Below are 18,818 nucleotides of genomic sequence, written 5' to 3' on the forward strand. Positions count from 1 at the left end.
TTTTCAAAGAATAACTGTTTTTAATTTTCAAGATGAGTGTGCAGGTCAGAAGTGACCTTGGAGGCAACTGGGCCAGACTACTTTTGATCCATTGCCTCTTACTGAAAAATAAATGACAGTAGGGCATCAGCAAAAGGAAAGGTTAGTTAAAATGCAAAATACAGTTAAAATATGGTCAGTCAGAGTCAGTCCTAAGTGGGGTGGAAGGAACAGTGTACCTTTATGTAGCACCTTTAATGTAGTAAACCATTCAATAGTGCTTCACAGGAATGTTGTTGAACAAACTTTGACACAGACACTTAAGGAGTTTTAGGACAGGTGAAGAAAAGCTTAGTCATGAAATAAGGTTTTAAGGGTTGTGATAAAGGAGAAAAGAGAGGCTGAGAGATTTACAGAACAATTCCAAAGCTTAAGACCAGGACAGTGTTGGCGCAGCTGTCAATGATGGACTAATCAAAATCAGGAATACTCAAGAATCCAGAATTATAAAAATGCACACATCAGCAGCAGCATCTCTGGTGTCAATGGATCCAGTCCCAACCTCTCCACACCCCTCTTGCTCTACGTCCCTATTTATAAAGACTAGAATGGTGTATGATTAATAAACAGCTCTGTCCACCTGTCCTGCCACTTCTAACAACCTTTGCACAAGGGGACCCCGATTTATGAATGCTCATACTTATGAACTCGATCCCATACAGGGGTCAATTTTAAACATACAAACATCACCTGTACTTACAAACAGATCCTTTACATTGTCCTGCATTGTATTCCAACTTGCATAGAAATCAACTTGCGAATGAACTCTAGAAATGAGCCTGTTCATAATCCAGTGACTGCCTACACATATACAGCTGGTTCTTTCTGCTCCTGCACACCATTTAGAATTGTACCATTTAGACTACCTTGTCATATTCCATGTTAACATTTGAGGTCCACGATTTTTCAAACTTAACTTGGTTAATAGGTTTGTATCATAACCAGCAGTGACATTTTTGGGGTCATTTCATAAAGAAACATTTGATGTATAAAAATACAAATTTTGGGGCATGGAGAATTTAATAACTGCTGTTAATGCTTAACAAAGTTGCCACCAACCAGTGTCTTCTATAATATCAATCACTTTCAACAATTTGGTTTCCCTGTGAAGCGCCGCATCAGGGTGTGACCAACTGCTGATCAACACAGACTATGTATGAAGTGTGTACCCTTGACTTTCTTGCCCCTGGGTACGCAGGAGCTATTTTTCATGTTAATGATTGAAAAAAGCATGAAATATATTGAGGACATAACATTTGCAAATAACATGGCTTTATTATTGATGTTACAATAAAAGTGATTTCTACATAATATACATTATATACAATGGCTTAGGTAACAGCAATAGGCCACACATGCAAAATATATTGCGCAAATTATATACAGACACCGGAAGATCTTTTGGCCATACAACAAAGAATTGGGTGCTCTAAAATTTGATGACTTGATAGAAACTGCAATTTTACAAAATATTAAAAGATAGAACAATACTCTTTTTCATATAATACATGCTGAAAGCCAGCTGTGAACAATGAAAACCTGATCCATTACACAATATGCCATTCCAACAGCAAATACTCAAAATCTGTCAATAGAAAAAGCACTGTGGTCATCTATATACATTTAAATACATCACCTTCTGTAAATTGCATTTTCACAGCACTTGTCACCTCTAAGATGCAAGAGTCAGGATTTCTCCTTATCTACCCATTGTGCTTCCATTAGGCTTTGTATTACCATAGTATAAAACGCTGTGTAGTTTAAACAAGGTTCTCCTACCATCTTCTATTCTATCAGATAATAAATACCCAATAAGTGCATAGTCCCACTGCAGTGCTCTGCTCTATTGTTTCATTTAAACACATCAAAATCAATGGTAAACAATTCTTGCTCATGGCTGCCCTTGAAATTGGAAATTTTATTTTATGAATACAAAAAGCATCTCATTAGAAAGTAATTTGAACTACTCTCATTCTGGCTTGTGCACTCTTTTTAGAAATACAATACTTTATGCATATTTTTTAAGCTCATCATGATAATAATGAACACACAAATCGTTAAGCTTGACAACATTGTTTCCTCAGATTTCAGTGACACAACTACATCTTAAATGTTCCTTAAGCTGTTAAACATTACGTTAAAAAATTTGCACATTGAATCTTGATTTATCTGGGATCAGGGAGCTGCTTTCAGATTTCATGCTTCGGCATAATTCAAAAACAGACACCGCTGTATTTGCAGCATATCCATTCTCATTTCCCCCCTCCCAGTTAACCATTCTTATCCACTCCCAAGACAATATCTATTATTTTGCACAACTGAAATACTTGATTTGTACCACCCCTATGTAATGCACGAAATCATATCCTATCTTGAAGGGACTTCTATGTCCCGAGACCCACAATCTAACTGAGCTCGAGGGCATTATGAAGTAGAGCTGTAATTACTGTTTCAACGCTCAACAGTCAGGTGGCACATTAATGAACTGAAGTGAATGAGTTTACTGAAAAAAATCCTTTCATTACTGTTGTGACTGTCACTCTGATTTGTTTAATTAGATACCTACACATTAAACACTGTTTTGGTCCTCTTGCACGGTTCCATTCAGTTAATAGAAAGGATTCCAAGAAAAAAAAACTAACTCACGAAGAACAACAAATAGAACCTCAATCCACAGTGGTTGGCTACATCTGTTTAAGATTGTCAGACATAAATTGAATTCAGATTCTTATTACCATAGAGCACTCTGTGGCCCTGCCCACACTCACACCTTCCTCCAGCCCCAGTCAACTCCCCAGTTACCTACAGCCTCACCTTGCCCCCACAGTCCTTATAGACTCATCCTTCATCTTACAGCATCACCTTGCTCCCTACAGACCTGTCGCATTCACTGTCGCTCTACCCTGCTCCCTACAGCTACACCCCCTCATTGTTCCTCTGCTCTGCCTTGCTCCCCACTGCCTTTCTCACCAAAGCTTTTCACTGCAAAAAAAACTGAACCTGCCGCAATCCAGTACTATTTCCAGAAACAATCTTTAAAACAAAAGAGCTAACAGCAGTGAAACCCACAGGTTTCTCTTGCTTTCAAGTTGCCTCATTCCATTGCTTTTCTGACAACAGGTGTATTTGTCACAAAACATAATTTGGTTGATTTCATGAGGCTAGACATGATAGCTGAAAGTCAATAATGTTCTTCCTTTGTAAAAGTGCACAATAATACACTGAACACCTCCCCAGACCCCACCCCACTGCCCTTTATAATGCTTTGTTCTGGTATGGACTGACTGCACTATTCTGGACCTACATGTCTCTGCTGATATAAACATCAAAAAGGTGACAGTAAAACAATCATAATAACTGCAGATATTGGATAATAATTTAATTAATATCTCAAAACTTTATATATGTAAGATGTCCTTAGGTATATCTGGCTGCATGTGTTTCTCTCCTAAGTCTTTATTAGAACAGTGTGTTAAATGTTTACCTCTCTATATATTTCTCAGAAATGTCCAGATGGGGAAGGAAATATTTTAAGAGGAGTAAAGCGTGTTTGTTCAGACACCGTGTTCATTTTTTCATACCTAGTATTATCAAACTGTTTTATTCATTCAGGATTGTGGGTGTCCCTGGCTGGGCCAGAATTTATTGCCCACGCTTAGTTGCCCATGAGAAGGTGGTGGTGAGCTGCCTCCTTGAACCACTGCAGACCATGTGCTGTTAGGAGAACCGGGGAAGCACTGAAGATCAGAGGGACCTTGGTGCGTACGTCTACCGGTCCCTTAAGCTAACAGGACAGATGGGTAAAGTGATTAAAAAAAGCATATGGTACACTTTATTAGCTGAGGCACAGAGTTTAAGAGCAGGGAGGTGGAGCTGTATAAAATGTTGGTTAGGCCACAGCTAGAGTACTGTATGCAGGTTTGGAATTCACGTTATAGGAGGATTGTGATAGCACTGGAGAGGGTGCAGAGGAGATTTACTAGCATGTTGCCTAGGCTGGAGAGTTTCAGATGAAGACAGCTTGGACAGACTAGAGTTGTTTTCCTTACAGCAAAAGAGATTGAGCGGGAACATGAATGAGATGTATAAAATTATGAGGGGCATAGATGGACTAAATAAGAAATCTTTCCGCTAGATGGAGGGATCAATACCAGAGCCACAAGTTTAAGGTAAGGGGCCAAAGGTTAACAGGAAACTTGGGGAAATCTTTTTACCCTTAAGTTGCTGTAAATCTGGAACTCATACCTCTATGGGTAGCAGAGGCAGAAACCCTCATAACATTTAAGAAGTATTTAGATGTGCACTTTTGAACCAAGGTATACAAGATCAAGGGTCAAGTGCTGAAAAATGGGGTTAGAATAAGTATCTATTTCTGGCCAGCACTGACATGATGGGTCAAAGTACCTTTTCCAATCCTGTAAATCTCTATGACCCACAATATCATTCTGGAAGGAGTTCCAGCATTTTTACCTATTGACACTGAAGGAACAGCAATATATTTTCAAGTGGCTTGGTGGGTGTCTTGAAGGGGAACTTGCAGGGAGTCGTGTTCCATGTGTCTGCTGCCCCTGCCCTTCTAGATTTTGGTGATTTGAAAGGTGATTTGCTGAGGATATTTGGTGAATTTTTGCAATGTATCTTGTTGAAAGTACACGCTGCTGCTACTGAGCATCGGTGGTGGAGGGAGTGAATGCTGGTGATGTGGTGCTAGTCAAGTGGGCTGCTTTGTCCTGGACGGTGTCAGTTTTCCTCGAGCTACTCTCATCCAGGCAAGTGGGGAATATTCCATCACACTCCTGATTTGTGCCTTGTAGATGGCGGACTGGACTTTGGAGAGTCAGGGAGATGAATTACTCACTGCAGGATTCCCAGCCTCTAATCTCAAGCCTCTCTGCTCCTATGATGCTGCTTGGCCTGCTGTGTTCATCCAGCCCTGCACCTTGTTGTCTCGGATTCTCCAGCATCTGCAGTTCCTACTATCTCTAATCTGCTCTTCTAGCTACTGTATTTATATGGCTGGTCCAATTATGTTCCTGGCCAATGGTAACCCCAGGATGTTAATAGTGGGGATTCTGTGATTGTAATGCTATTGAATGTTAAGGGTCAATAGTGAAATTCTCTCTTGGAGATGGTTGCTGCCTTGAATTTGTGTGGCATGAATGTTATTTGCCACTTGTCAGCCCAAACCTGGATACTGTCCAGGTCTTGCTGCATTTGGACATGAATTTTTTGTTTACTTTGCGATGGAAGGAAAGAAATTGATGAAACACTGAAGATGGCTGGATTTACAACAACATCCTGAGGAACTCCTGCAGAGATACCCTGGAACTGAGATGACTGATCGCCAAAAACCACAACCATCTTCCTTTGTGCCAGGTATGACTCCAACCAATGGGAAGTTTTCCCTGATTCCCACTGATTGGTTTAGCTAGAGTTCTTGATTCCACACTCAGTCCAATGTGGCCTTAAAGTCAAGTCAAGTTACTCTGAGCTCATCAGCACAGAAAGACCATTCAGTCTGCTGGTTCTCTGCAAGAGGAACTCAGGTAGCTCCATGCCCCTGGCTTCTCTCCAGAGTTCTGCGTATTTGTTTCTCTTCAGGATCAGGTGGAAAGTATGCAACTGCAAGTTCCCTGATCCTGTTCCTTAAACCTGTATCTTCACAGTTCTCCAATACCTAAGTTCCTTTCCATTTACGTAGCAATGCAAATTAGTGACTGCTTCATTTTAAAGAGAAAAAAGCTTCTTGGTTAAAAAAGTTTAATGTTGAAATACTGTTCATTTAACCAGCTCTCTTTACCAACGGTCTCCTTTTATATTGAAATGTAATCCACTTTTGGTTAGCAAATCTAATTAACTTGGCTGCCAATGACACAAAGTTTCATTCACTTTACCTACAAGCAGTAAGAGAGTTTGACAAATGTTATTTGTAGTGTATTCTGCAGTCCATAAAACAATTTTAAATCAATTTCAAAAGACTGGCAGACAAAGTGCTCACAACTTGACATCTTTTGAAGATAATATGACTTAGGCATGACTCCCTGGGCACTAGCATAGCTTGTAGTGGTCCCTATTTCGGCAACAGGGCATCAAGGTAATTTGATTATGAACATTAAGGTTTGGCTAATAAATCACTTGTTGGCACTTGCTAGCTTGACAGCGTTAATTGAATGTGCATTTACATACTCCACTGACCAGCAAATACACTGGGAATGGGAGAATTGCATTGAACTGTGCAGCATGATGTAGGGAACTAAATCTTACATACCCATAACAGACCATGGGTCTTTTGATAGCACTTCTAATTTAGGCTGTGGTTTTGATATCATTGCAATATTTAATACTCTAGTATTAATCTTTCAATAGTGTAATCTAACTTCTTTGTGTGAAACATTTTAAGCAAGTTAATTACTAAATCATGCCAGGTCAATCACAAATATGAGAGCAACAGGGTCATTGACCAAAACCCTCCATTCATTTCGAGCACACGGAAACTCATTATTTGACAACAACTCTTTTATAATCAATACTACTCATTTGAATGAGGATTACTCTTCATTTTGCATATCCCTTTGGAGAATTTAAATCAAATTAGCTTCAGCTCAAATCAACTATCTAGTCTAAACAGTCGAAGATTATATAATCTGGAATGTACTAATGGAATAAAGCACACGGAAGATGTCAATCATCAACTGAGAGACACATTGTCAGTGTTTTTTTGTAAACTGCAGTGAACTATTCACTGGCAATTCTACTGTGTAGCAGTGACCACCCTGAGACACAATCCAGATAAGCTGCTTTTCATATATTGATTCAGATAAGTGACCGCTCAGCCCCTGTCAGTAAATCATTTTACATAAATAAAGATCACCAGCACATTTCAGGAAGGGATCACATAACAGGTGAAACTAAGCATCAACTAAAATGCAGATTGTTGCCATACAATAAAATTGTTCCTATTATCTTTTCTAAAAAAAAAAGCAGTTTTAGCTGTAAGTCTGTCAAATTTACAACTTCATCCAAATGGATAGGTAAAATACCTCCTGAATAAATAATATAAATAACTTAAGAAAATGTTCTAAACTTTCTCACAATGTGTCTTAAAAGCCATTGGAATATCATAGCAACTAAACAAATTAGCACACCAAAAGGAAGTTTTTTTTAATATATTAAAGCATACTTAAAATGTTGGCTTTGCCTCACTGCTGCAAAGCTGTAAATATCTGCAAAGTTAACATACTGATTAAATACTCTAACATATGTAGCTTCCCATTATATTTTCAAAACAAATGATGCTAGTGTCTTAATGGACATAAGTTGGATCCACCTGTCAAGTGATGAAAAGTGTCCTTTTCTTGTACATCTTGTCCCCTCTCTGGGCCTTCACTCGTTGGGTGTTCTGGGGCCAGCGGCAATGCAACTCTGGATTCACGAAAATAACGGGCATTTGGTTATCGCCCAGTCTAGCAGTGCTTGAACGGTCATACTTACTTTCATCAACCCTTTTCCTTCTAGTATGTGATGGGGCAGACATAATTTTTCCTAAGGAAAGGTAGCATAAAAAGGCAAAGAAGATTACTAAAGATTCATTTAGAAAGACTAAAAGCCACAAATGTCTAAACAGAGCTCTGTGAATGCACGTGACACTTATTGTTGCACCCTCAGACATCTGACCTGAGGTGAATTGGTCGACATATAAAGTTGGGCTGGACTGATTATTTTTGGTTGGTGCTCTGTGAACATCAAGAAAAGTAACTGAGTCTGAAGAACTCAGAGGGTCATTTAGTTCCCCCACCTTCACATCACACAAACACCTTAAGGTGGAATGTTTCACTACTGCAATGTCCAGAAAACTACTCGAGTAAGTAAACTCCTACCCAGTGGCAGACAAAATTGAGAGGCAGCCTGAATTCTGAAGCCAGCAGAATGCAATCAACATCACTGACTGACCTGTAACCAGGTCATAAGCCTCATGAAGGGCCACACTGACCCCAGCATTGGTAAGACAACATTTATTGGTCTTCCTTACAAGTGCTTGAGATGATGGCAGTGAGCAGCTCAAAAATCAGACACAAAGCATTTCATAATACCCCCATCTTCTCCCCCCGCCACACACATACCTTCATAAACCCTTGTGCTGCTCAGCAAGCCCAGATTGTTTTTGTTATCAAGGTGTTCCGTATTACACATGAGCTGAGCAGAAACACTTACCTCCACTCAGATTCAGATCATGCGCTGCGTGATATTAATTTACTAGCTCAAAGCAAATATCCAGCTAATTGCTGCACAAAGGACAGAAAATGGGGAATCTGCAGGGAGCGTTCTGATCAGCTAAGCAGTTTACAGTTGCACTGTGGATTTCATTTGGCATTGTTTGTTATTCAATATCAAAGGCATTTTGTACTTTGGTGAAAACAGGGCTTTTGTTACTTATGGAAAATAGGTAATATTTTACTCACTGTTTTACAGAACAAATCTCCTCTGTGTATTTTAAGTGAAACACCTTCTTCCTGGATTAAGATTCTTTTAAGTCCACTTCCAACTGGAAGGTAGGCATAGACCTACAAGCCAGTAGGGATCATGTATCAGGACTGGCCCTGCCATCCAAGATCTCTTGGAATGTACTTTTTTTAAAGAGATGAAATTGTTATACGATCAGGCTGTCACCACTAGGGGTCACTACAAGTCAACAATTCTATTTCATCCAAGCGGACCATTCCCTTTTGAAGAGCAATCGCGAAAATAAAATTCTTAAATCCCATTTCCGATGCAAACTTATCCCAATGCTGTAGCTTGTGACAGAATCATTAAGAATTTAAATGACCATTTAGATTTTAAGTTGACATAACGTGCGGAATAGTTCACAGCGAGAAGTGCACACATTTCTTAAACATATTAAATATATTATGTTCAGATTTGCTTTGCAGCAGCCCTCAGTTTCGAAGTGGCTGTTGGTAAGAGCAAAGTAGATTTGTAAATCCTGACACCACTTAACTGACCTTAGGAGAGCCAGCAGCAAACTGTCAGAGATATAGGAAACTACAAAGCTAGTTTTTCAGGGCCACTGTGCTGCTCGGCAAAAAGAGTTAGTTAGTACGATAGTAGCAAAGAGTGGGTATTAATAAGAATACAAATACCTGTAATCGTATTAAACACACAGTGCAAGGAAATCTGCACATGCAATGTTCTATATCAATGAACTCCAGTTGTATGTAATATATAGCAACACTAAAAAGCAAGCGTGGAAAAGGCAAAAGCCAAATAGATCCCAAGTAAGAAAGGCTGGTGTTGGCTGTTGAACCTTCTCCCAGTGAGCCAGCAGAGCGCCAACTGTCTTTTGAATGTTCTGGACGTCCGACTGCAGGATGTCATACGGAGAGCAGATGTCAGCCTATCCGAGGGGCAGCGGCCAGGACAGAAGAACAGTGCACGATATTACAAATACAAAACTTAGCAAAGAGTCTGTATAAATAAGAACTAAACAGGCTGGGTTAAACAGCATGCATGCGAAAACCGTGCTGTCTTACATTGCCTTCTATCTACGAAAACTGCCAGAGGAACCAAATCATTAGTGCTTCGGCGGGGGGGGGGGGGGGGGGTGGTATTGTCGGATGGAATTGTTAAGCAGGTTTCTGGGAACAAAACAGTAAGACAGGCGCTTTTCTCAGTGCGTTAATGCATATTGTGGAGAGAAGCGGACTTAGGAACATTTCAAAAGCAGCTCTGCCAGAGTTAACGCCAGTTCATAAATGGTAGCTGAAAGAGAGAAGCAGGGAAGATGCGATTATCCACAAGCTCGTCTATCTACTTGCCACAGGATTGCAGCTACTCAAAGAACTGAAACTGCAGAATTGTGTCAGTCTTTGTGGTGATCAGTCAAACCTCTTGATTCTCACAGAAACAATGCAGAGGAAAGTAATTGCCTGATCCCTCACCCACCATCCTGAGATAAGATTTGATCAGCTACAAAATGGCAAGTAAAACTTTGTTCATAAGTTAAAGGTTAAACATTGATTAAAATTGGCTTAGAGATCAAAATATCTACATTTTCTCTCACTGCAGTGGAGAAATACATTGTTTAGATTTTGAATGGAAAGGACATGTTAAGAACAGTTCACCCCAAAATGGTTCATTCCAGTGACACTGCTGACCATGAGCCAGGTTGTGCTAATTAGTCAATTACTATTAGGCTATCAGCAAAATGGTAGGGTCTTGTGGGGCAGTGGTAGGGTCCCCATCTCAGGGCCAGGTTGTCAAAGTTCAAGTGCCACCTATCTCAAAGGTAGGTCGTAACAAACACACAAACACTTGTGTTCTGAGGGAGGATCACTGGACCGGAAATGTTAATTTGATTTCTCTCCACAGATGTTCCAGCAATTTCTGTTTTGGTGTATGTCATAACAAGTCTGAACAGGTTGGTTAAAAGCAACTATGGTGACAGTGTTGGGTCATGCTGAAGATAGGACTGCAGACAATGTGGCCACCCTTATTTAAATATAAATAAAGGAAGGCACTTGTGCCACAGCAGTAGTGCCCCTACCTCTGGTCCAAAAGGCCCAGATTCAAAGTCCCACCGGCTGTGGAGCTATGTCATAACTTGTCTGAATAGATTGGGTAAAAATATCTATCAGTGAAATGGAAGCAGGCTGCAGCAAGTCTGAACTGCACAGCAACCATATCCCTGAAATTGTAGCACCATCAATACATTGGGCAACCCACAGTTCCACAATGGGTCCAAGGCCTGTGGCTCCCCAGCCTATTAGTTCCCAATCACCACTGCATCTGTGAGCGAGGTAATAGGAAGGATGGGACAACCATAAGTGAACATCAATTACCATCTTATAGAGACAGCTCTTATCCATCAACTAGGAGACAGAGTAGCACTGGCTAAGGTCTGGAATAAAATAGTAATTAAGCCAAAAAACATGATATTTTGCAGCAGTAAGATCTAATATAATTTGAGATTTTGTCAGGTCAATGTGTCCTTTCTGCAGACAACATGAAGCACATATACTGAAACTGCAGAATTCTGGTTGTCTTGATCTGAGCTGCTTTACACTTGAATCCAAAGGTAATCACTCTGCACAAGATTTGTAATTGAAAACTGGTCAACATTGTTTGACTATGACACATAGAAGGAAAACCAAGAGGTCTGTTGGGATAAATTTGTTTTTGTTCTAACCAAACATGAAGCTGCTGCATAGTTCTTAGAAAGATGTGAAGCCAGAGACATTGAGATATTTATAGTACATCTGGCTGCTAACATCTTAAATCATCTGCTGGTTCAGCCTTATGATGCTAAAAGGCACATCCAAGTTATGCTGATGTGGGCGTCCCAGCAGAAGCAACTATGGATGACAGTGGCTAATGTAAAAACTACTTGTCTAATGGAGTCTCAGCCAAACACTATTTTGAGACACTCCTTATTTCATGCATATTAGGTTTCATTCAACCAGTTGGCTGTGCAAACATGGACCCAAACTAAAACATGGAGTTTTAATTCAGTATTCACAGAATTATGAATGTTTGGCATTGAATTTAAGACCACATTTTTATTCAAATCTAGGGATATAGAGTATCAACTGATCAAACCTTCCTCGTGCTGGCGCTGCACTGTTGGTGCTACAGAAAAGAATTTGTCCAGTAGCAACAAAAGACTGCCTTATGGATTCACTTTTTGTTTTTAAATGAAAGATTAATCTAAGCACTGTAAATGAAACGGAAATGGAAATGATTTTCCAGGTTCCATGTGAACTACAGAAGCTATTGCTGAGAACAGGGAGTAGCTTCATAACGATATTCAAACAAAGTACACAATAGAAAAGGGTATTCATTCCCCTCAAACTTGTTAAACCCTTCAATTAGATCAGGACTGGTCTGTATCTCAACTCCATTTATTCAGTTTGGCTCCAAATGCTTGATATCCACATCTAACAAAAATCTAGAGATCACAGGCCTGAACAGTTAAATTCACTCAGCATCTAGTTTCAGATTCCATACGTATGAAAAATTGCCTCCTGAATTTATTCATAAATGGTTCAGTTCTAATTTTAAGATTATGTCCTTTGCACTGGGCTCCCACAGCAGCGAGAGTCATTTCTTTCTATCTACCCTAATGACTTCCCTTATTAATTTGAAATACCTAAATCATTTCACTCCTTAATCTACTAAATACAGAAGAATACAAAGCAAGGTTCTGTAACCTGTGCCAACTGTCTTTTTGAATGTTCCGGATGTCCAACTGCAGGATGTCATACAGACAGTAGATATCAACTTTTGTAAATTTAACCATTTAAACTGTGGTATCACTTTGGTTAACAAGTGCTGTAGCCCCTCCAAGGGCAATACACCCAACTTGAGGTCCAGTGCCAAAAATAAACGCACTTACATCAAATGGGCTCTGAATGTAACTCTATACAACTGAAGTATAACTGCCTCACTGAAGTATTCCAATGCCCATGAGATAATGGTGCAGATTTGACACTGTGACTCCTCTGATAACTTCCTCTGGCTTTTAGGGTAGCAGGTCACAAATGTAGGCCCATTGGCAGATTAGAGAGCGGAGGCCTGTAACTGACCAACTATTATTCAGAAGCACTCCAATAGATATCATGCCATGTTTTCCGAGTTGCTGCGTGAAAGAAAATATGCATGGGTGAATGCTAGCCACAGACCTGACCATCCAGGTTTGCAATGTATCAGTCATTATCTGCAGACACTGCTGCACCAATTGGCAACAACTGAGGGGAGCTATCTCAGCTTGGATGTGGGTCATCACAGAACCAGGTACCAGGATGCATCATCTGCTAGCAGGTATCATAGGGCTGGCCAACTACAGAACCATTCAGCCTCCCTCTATTCTCTTTATGGCATGTTAATAATAATCACACACAAACGCCAACCACAGTTACACACCTCAAAATTCAGTAGCAGTTCCACTAGCAAAAATCACACAGGAACGGCTCCACCAAGGGCTATTCTATCCTTAGCTCTAGATCTGCATCTATTCCCTGGGTTTCGGCTCCCTTTACATTTGCTCAATATGTCTCTATCACTACATTGTTCAGCCCTAGCGATCCTCTCGGCCTTTCAAAAGGCTAGAAATTCCCACTTTGGTCTGATTCTCTCTGCTCATTGCTTACGCTTCAAGGTGACCACGTTTAGTGCATTGAATAATTCCTTTCGACAGCTGAGTCCATCTGAATCAAACATACAGAGGTTTGGAAGTATTCATTGGTTTGGATGAACTGCACCTAAACAGCCTCTGAAGTCATATTAGCAAATCAGCCAGATCAGAGATGCCCAACTAAAACAGTCATCTGACAACTTGGATGTATACAGAGGAATCTGCAATAAGGTTACCAGAGAGCTGCCCCAAGGTGAAAGTGCTGATGGATTTACTGACAAATTGATTTGAGCTATCTCTTGAAATCATAAGATGTACAGCAGGGAACAGAATAAATTACCTTCTGCCATTACATCAACTTTTGTTTCAGAGGAGAAAATACAAAATTTAAAAACACCAGTTGCCTTGAAGTTCTATTTAAGGTTCAACAAAACATGCCTTTAAATCCTGTTCAATTATTGCATCTCTTAAAATACCAGAACCTGTGGCTTTGTAGAGTGTTACAGGGCAGCAATGTAGCATCACAAATTGTGACAATTAGCTCATCAAAAAAATAGATGATATAGATGTTAACTCTGGCAAACTTACAATACACAAGACCACAAAAACTTGAATCAATAACTGTCTCACTGGTTGAAAACAGCCCTTTTTAAAATGAAATGGTGTGCTTTCCTTCAACAAACAGATGGAGGTCAAAAATTTTCTGTCAACTCCAAATCTGCAATGAGCTACGGATGTTAGAATGGCCAGAACCAGCTTTGGTCTCAACCTTCAAAAGAAAGCCTTATAAATTTAAACATATGCTCTTATGTGTGGAGTATTTACAGAAGTAGTGTTGTGGTGCACACTGTCAGAAAGCTGACTTATCACTATATCATTCACCCCTAGCGATCCTCTCAGCCTTTCAAAAGGCTAGAAATTCCCACTTTGGTCTGATTCTCTCTGCTCATTGCTTACGCTTCAAGGTGACCGCGTTTAGTGCATTGAATAATTCCTTTCGACAGCTGAGTCCATCTGAATCAAACATAGAGAGGTTTGGAAGTATTCATTGGTTTGGATGAACTGCACCTTGACACATTGCACAACCACAGACCTCTGTCTATTCACTCAGGCACATCTAGATCATATTAATCTTACCAACAGGCATGGGATCCACCTAGCATGCTGTGTGGCTGCATCACCTCCAACAGATGCTGTAAGTACTATAGATAGTTTACACAGTTTAACAGTTGCTGCCACAAACATATCAGAGGACATTATAAATGAAAAACCCTGGCAGGAAGTTCAGCCATGATCTTACAACATAATGGTGGGGTTGAATGGGCTACTCCTGCTCCAATTTCTTATATTCTTATTTTTAAATCCCTTCCCAGGAGAATAAGTAGTGGAACACAGCAGCAGTCTCTGAAATCTCAATTCAACTGCAGCTTCATCACACTCAGTTCTCAATCACAAGAATCATACTATTTTACCCAGAGAGAAACCAGCATGGGAAAGCCTTTCAGATATAATGTGAGCTAAATAACGTGTGGCACGGCTCCTCTTCCCCTATTATGACTGCATTGAATTCTTTCTTATTCTCCTCAGTTTTCTCATTTGTTATGACTCAAAACAGAAAGCTCTGCCTGTGATTGAACTTTAGCAGAAAGTACAGTCAATCATGCTGGCTGAAGGCACCTTTTATTTTTGTCATCTTTTCTGTTAATCACAAGTGTCTGAGTTAAGTGAGGGGGATTTTGCTCCTTCTGCTTACTGCCTCTCATATGATCAATGATATTTTAAAGCTTCTGTTTGTTGCCCTTATTAAATTTGAAAAACTTACATTTATTCAGCAACTTTCCTATTTTCAGGAAGTTCCACTGGCTTTACAGTGAATTAAGCATTTTTGAAATGTAGTCACTGTTGTTATGTAGGCAAAACCAACAACCAAATTGTACAGTGCAGATTTCACTGATATGAAATAGCAGTTGAAGCCTGGGACAGATCAGCCGTGATTTTATTGAATGGAAGGGCAGGCTTCAAGAGTCAAATGTCCTATTCCTGCTCTTATTTCTTATGTTATGACAGGAAATACAGCCTCTGTTTCTAATCCATTGAACTGTTTTAACATTTTAAGCAATTCAATCAGAGTACCTCTGAAGTAAAGTGAAAACACTGGATTTTGTCAGATATGTTTGGGAAGAAGTGGCCACAAAACATCACTCACCGTAAAAGCAGCTTTCTGTAATGTGCTCGAACTTCCTAAGACTCCTTAAAGCTTTATGTTGCATGTGTTGTAAAAGTCCTGGAAAGTTAAAGTCTACAATATATCCCTTCACCAATGAATCATACTGCAACCAACAAGATTTGTCTACTGTATATTTTTGACCCCTCTGGCAGGTAGAAACACTTTCTAGCAGACCGTGTTTTATCATGGTTATATAACAAATTTGCCTCATTCCAAGATATAAAATTACACAAAAGCCAAAAAAAGCATTAAAATAGCAAAATGGCATTTAATTTGGTGAACCTGATACTTCAAATGTTTTACAAGACAAAAATAGCAAGTCTTTTCAAAAGGCTTACAAATCTATAAGATGGATTTCCTTCCTATTGGTGTGATGTTTAACTAAATGGAATGGAAATGCACTGAAGAAAACAGATTTGAGACAGCTTCTTGTGCTTCACAGCAAAGGTACTTATTCTTTATTTAGCATGTTTCTTTTAAGAAATACAAAGTACTTCTCAAAAGACAGGCATCCAACATTAATTATTTCTATCGTAGTGAATAAGAAATAGAAACAATTCCACTAGCTGTCCAATGACAAGATTAAAGCAAGACCCCCTGGAAGTTTACATTCAGATATCTTCAGCTCACTTTGTGAACTCAATTCATACTTTTAATGAACAAACTATCACAATATCCTGTTATGATCTCAGTCCAGAATACCAAATTTATGTTACTGTCTGGCAAGGGGCAATTAACTTTTTTTTAACAAGTAGGCAAAGTGTGACACTCCAAGCACTTGCAAAGAGAGTAAAGCCACAAGATTTCATGGTTTTGAATAAACAAGAAACAACTTTGTTATACAAAATTAGAACAGCAGTATAGTCCACAAAATTTATAAAAGTATATTGTGGCATCAATTAGAACTAACCCAAGGTAAATGTGTAACAGTCCCAACACCTACAGAGCAGATCAAATAACAAATGTGATCAAGACAGATCACATGGATTTCTTAGCAAATCCCAGATGTCATCAAACTTCACTAAAATCTTACAAAGGTTCGGATTTCTCTTCTCTTGAAGACCTAGTTTCAGAACTTCTTTGAAAGCCAGTCCATCACAGCAGCTGCTCAAATTTTGGTAAGGTTGCTTGGGACTGCACTCCCTGGATTTAGGCACAGCTTCAGCTTTCTCAGATAGCTAGCTTTACTAAGCTGGAGCTACCCCTGTGTTTCTTCAAGTTCGCACAGCTGTACAAAGGAAATACTGCTTCTTTCTCCTTCTCACTAAGCTGCCCTGAGCTTTTAATGGTACATGGCTTCTCCCAATATGCCACATCTCCCAGGGTTTTTCCCTAAGACCCGTCACCAACATTCAGCTGTACCTCCTAGCTCCAGAGACTACACCTAGTGACTTGGCACCCACTACAGCTACACTTTTTTGGGATGGGGCCTCTCCTTCCTGCCCCTAAGTACCTGACTGACTAACATCTCCAAGGTAAAACCCTTCTCCTCTGACTGCCTCCATGTGACTAATTCGGTTGAATCTATTGAAAATCTTTCAACAAGCTCTTCCCTTGTTCCCTGGCATTACTGAATGCAACTAATTTTTTGGAACAGTCGAACTTAGTAACCTTTGGAACTCTCTTTTTCTGAATACTACTATTTCCATCACTGCAGAAAACTGGAAATATTCCTTTCAGATCAGAGAACATACTCAGATGACTTAAAGGCTCACAAAATACAAGTACTTGTATTGTGTCTTTTGATAAAAGAATAAAAGGATAAAAATAAACAATATTGGAATGGATCTTAACGATAGCAAGAGGCATGGCGAGGCAAAACGACAAGTCAGCTACAGGTTCTGTCACTAAATGTGAGAAGAGAGGGCAAATATATACCAAGAAGGCCCATAACATTGTGGGGATAATTGGTATGAAGGGTTTGAAGAGCCGATGAGGATTTTACATTTTGTGTGTTCGGGACTTGAGGCCAATGTAAACAAATGAGAATGGGGACAGAGCAGAATCACTGGACAGAATATGAGTGGCTGCAATCCGAGTTATTTGGAATTTCTGCAAGGTCAAAAATGAGGAGTTGCAGTGAAAATGAATGAAGACTCAAGATGCGTTAAAAGCAAAGGGAAGCATTTCAGTGGCATGGAGAAGGGTGAGCAACATTACAACAGTGGAAGGAAGTCTTGGTGGTGCTGTATGGTGACTATTGTTGCACCTCAACATTCTTGGATTAGGGAAAGTTTTTTGTATTTGGATCTGCTATAGATACCTCCTCAGCGGCATTAAACACTTCCTTTAGCATCTTCATTAACAGGACTTGGCTGACCTTTATCAACTTGTAGATTAGCAGAACCTGAGAAGTGCACACTTACCAACCTCCCATGATCACTGTTGAATGTCTATTTCTCCAATTTATCCAAATGTGGATAAACGTCCGCTCATTGACTTAGTGTATCATGACTGCAGTGTACACTTAGCTGCGAGATGCAGGCAGAAACTTACTAAGGCTTCTTTGGCCACACCTCCCACACTATGCAATGCTATCACCTAGAAGTACATGGCTCAGGAAAACATCATTCACAATCTTGGGACTGTCGGCAAAGTAACTTCACTGTGTGGATGTCTTCCCCAACTGTTCAAGGAAGTAGTTCATCACCATCTTCTCAAGGACCACTGAAGATGTATAATAGATGTAGGCCTTGTGAGAGACAGTTACATTCCAGTTTTCTTTTTTGTTGAAGTTAACACTAGGTGAGACATGGCAGAGGGAAGTTAAGACAGTGTTGCAGCTTCTGTCTGTTATCCTTGTTAAAAACTGTCGTCAATCTGAGTGGGACCAACCTAAGCTTAGCTTTGTTGCTAAATAAGCTGCTTTCAGCTTATGAAGCCTCACATCTGAATATTGATCACTTTGACGAAGGGAGTAATGGTGGCCAACACTCAGAGCTTTCAGGAAAGATGAACAGAGGAAAAAAACTGGTAAGGAAGATGGAGAAACAAAAAGTTTCTAGTGCTTCAAAATCTTGGAAAAGAGCCAGTGTTCCCATTACAATCAGAAATAGCTTTGCAGTCGTCAAGGATTACAGGGAATATTCAGGAAAGCAGGGTTAATGGCCACAATCTGAATGATGGAACAAGCTCAATTAATCAAATAGCCTGCTCCTTATGATCTTCCTTGGATCAACGTTGATGGAATGTTGAAACTACTGAATGGATTTCACAATACCCATGATTCATGCTTATGCAGATGAAGCAATAGTTTAACGATGACGAATATCCCACAGAGTCCTTAGAAAGACACAGAACCCCAACCTGACAAATTTCTTAGCTGTAAAGACAACTCTGCCACAACCTACTGGTTCAATGGAAAACCCTGATCAGAAGAACTCAGTAAGTATAACACATAACAGGAAAACATTAACAAGGCAACTA

The 18,818-nt window shown here is 39.8% G+C and overlaps 1 protein-coding gene across 6 annotated transcripts in view; it reads right to left on the reverse strand.

Annotated features, from left to right (window-relative positions):
• Positions 1-1,311: 1,311 nt before the first annotated feature.
• The window catches only part of lrch1 (leucine-rich repeats and calponin homology (CH) domain containing 1), a 176,743-nt gene continuing 159,236 nt past the window's right edge, over positions 1,312-18,818 (reverse strand). For 3 of the 6 annotated variants that reach the window (XR_007263209.1, XR_007263210.1, XR_007263208.1), the window contains 2 exons: positions 9,177-9,430; positions 7,482-7,581 (listed from right to left, as the gene is read on the reverse strand). Coding sequence is in view for 3 of the 6 variants with exons in the window: in XM_048602885.1 (XP_048458842.1) it covers positions 7,468-7,581 (114 nt within the window). In the remaining 3 variants the exon portion in view is untranslated. The other 3 variants (XM_048602885.1, XM_048602883.1, XM_048602884.1) reach the window with 2 other exon arrangements.

This window comes from Rhincodon typus, chromosome 11 (assembly GCF_021869965.1).
Source record: "Rhincodon typus isolate 14 chromosome 11, sRhiTyp1.1, whole genome shotgun sequence".
Lineage (NCBI taxonomy): Eukaryota > Metazoa > Chordata > Chondrichthyes > Orectolobiformes > Rhincodontidae > Rhincodon > Rhincodon typus.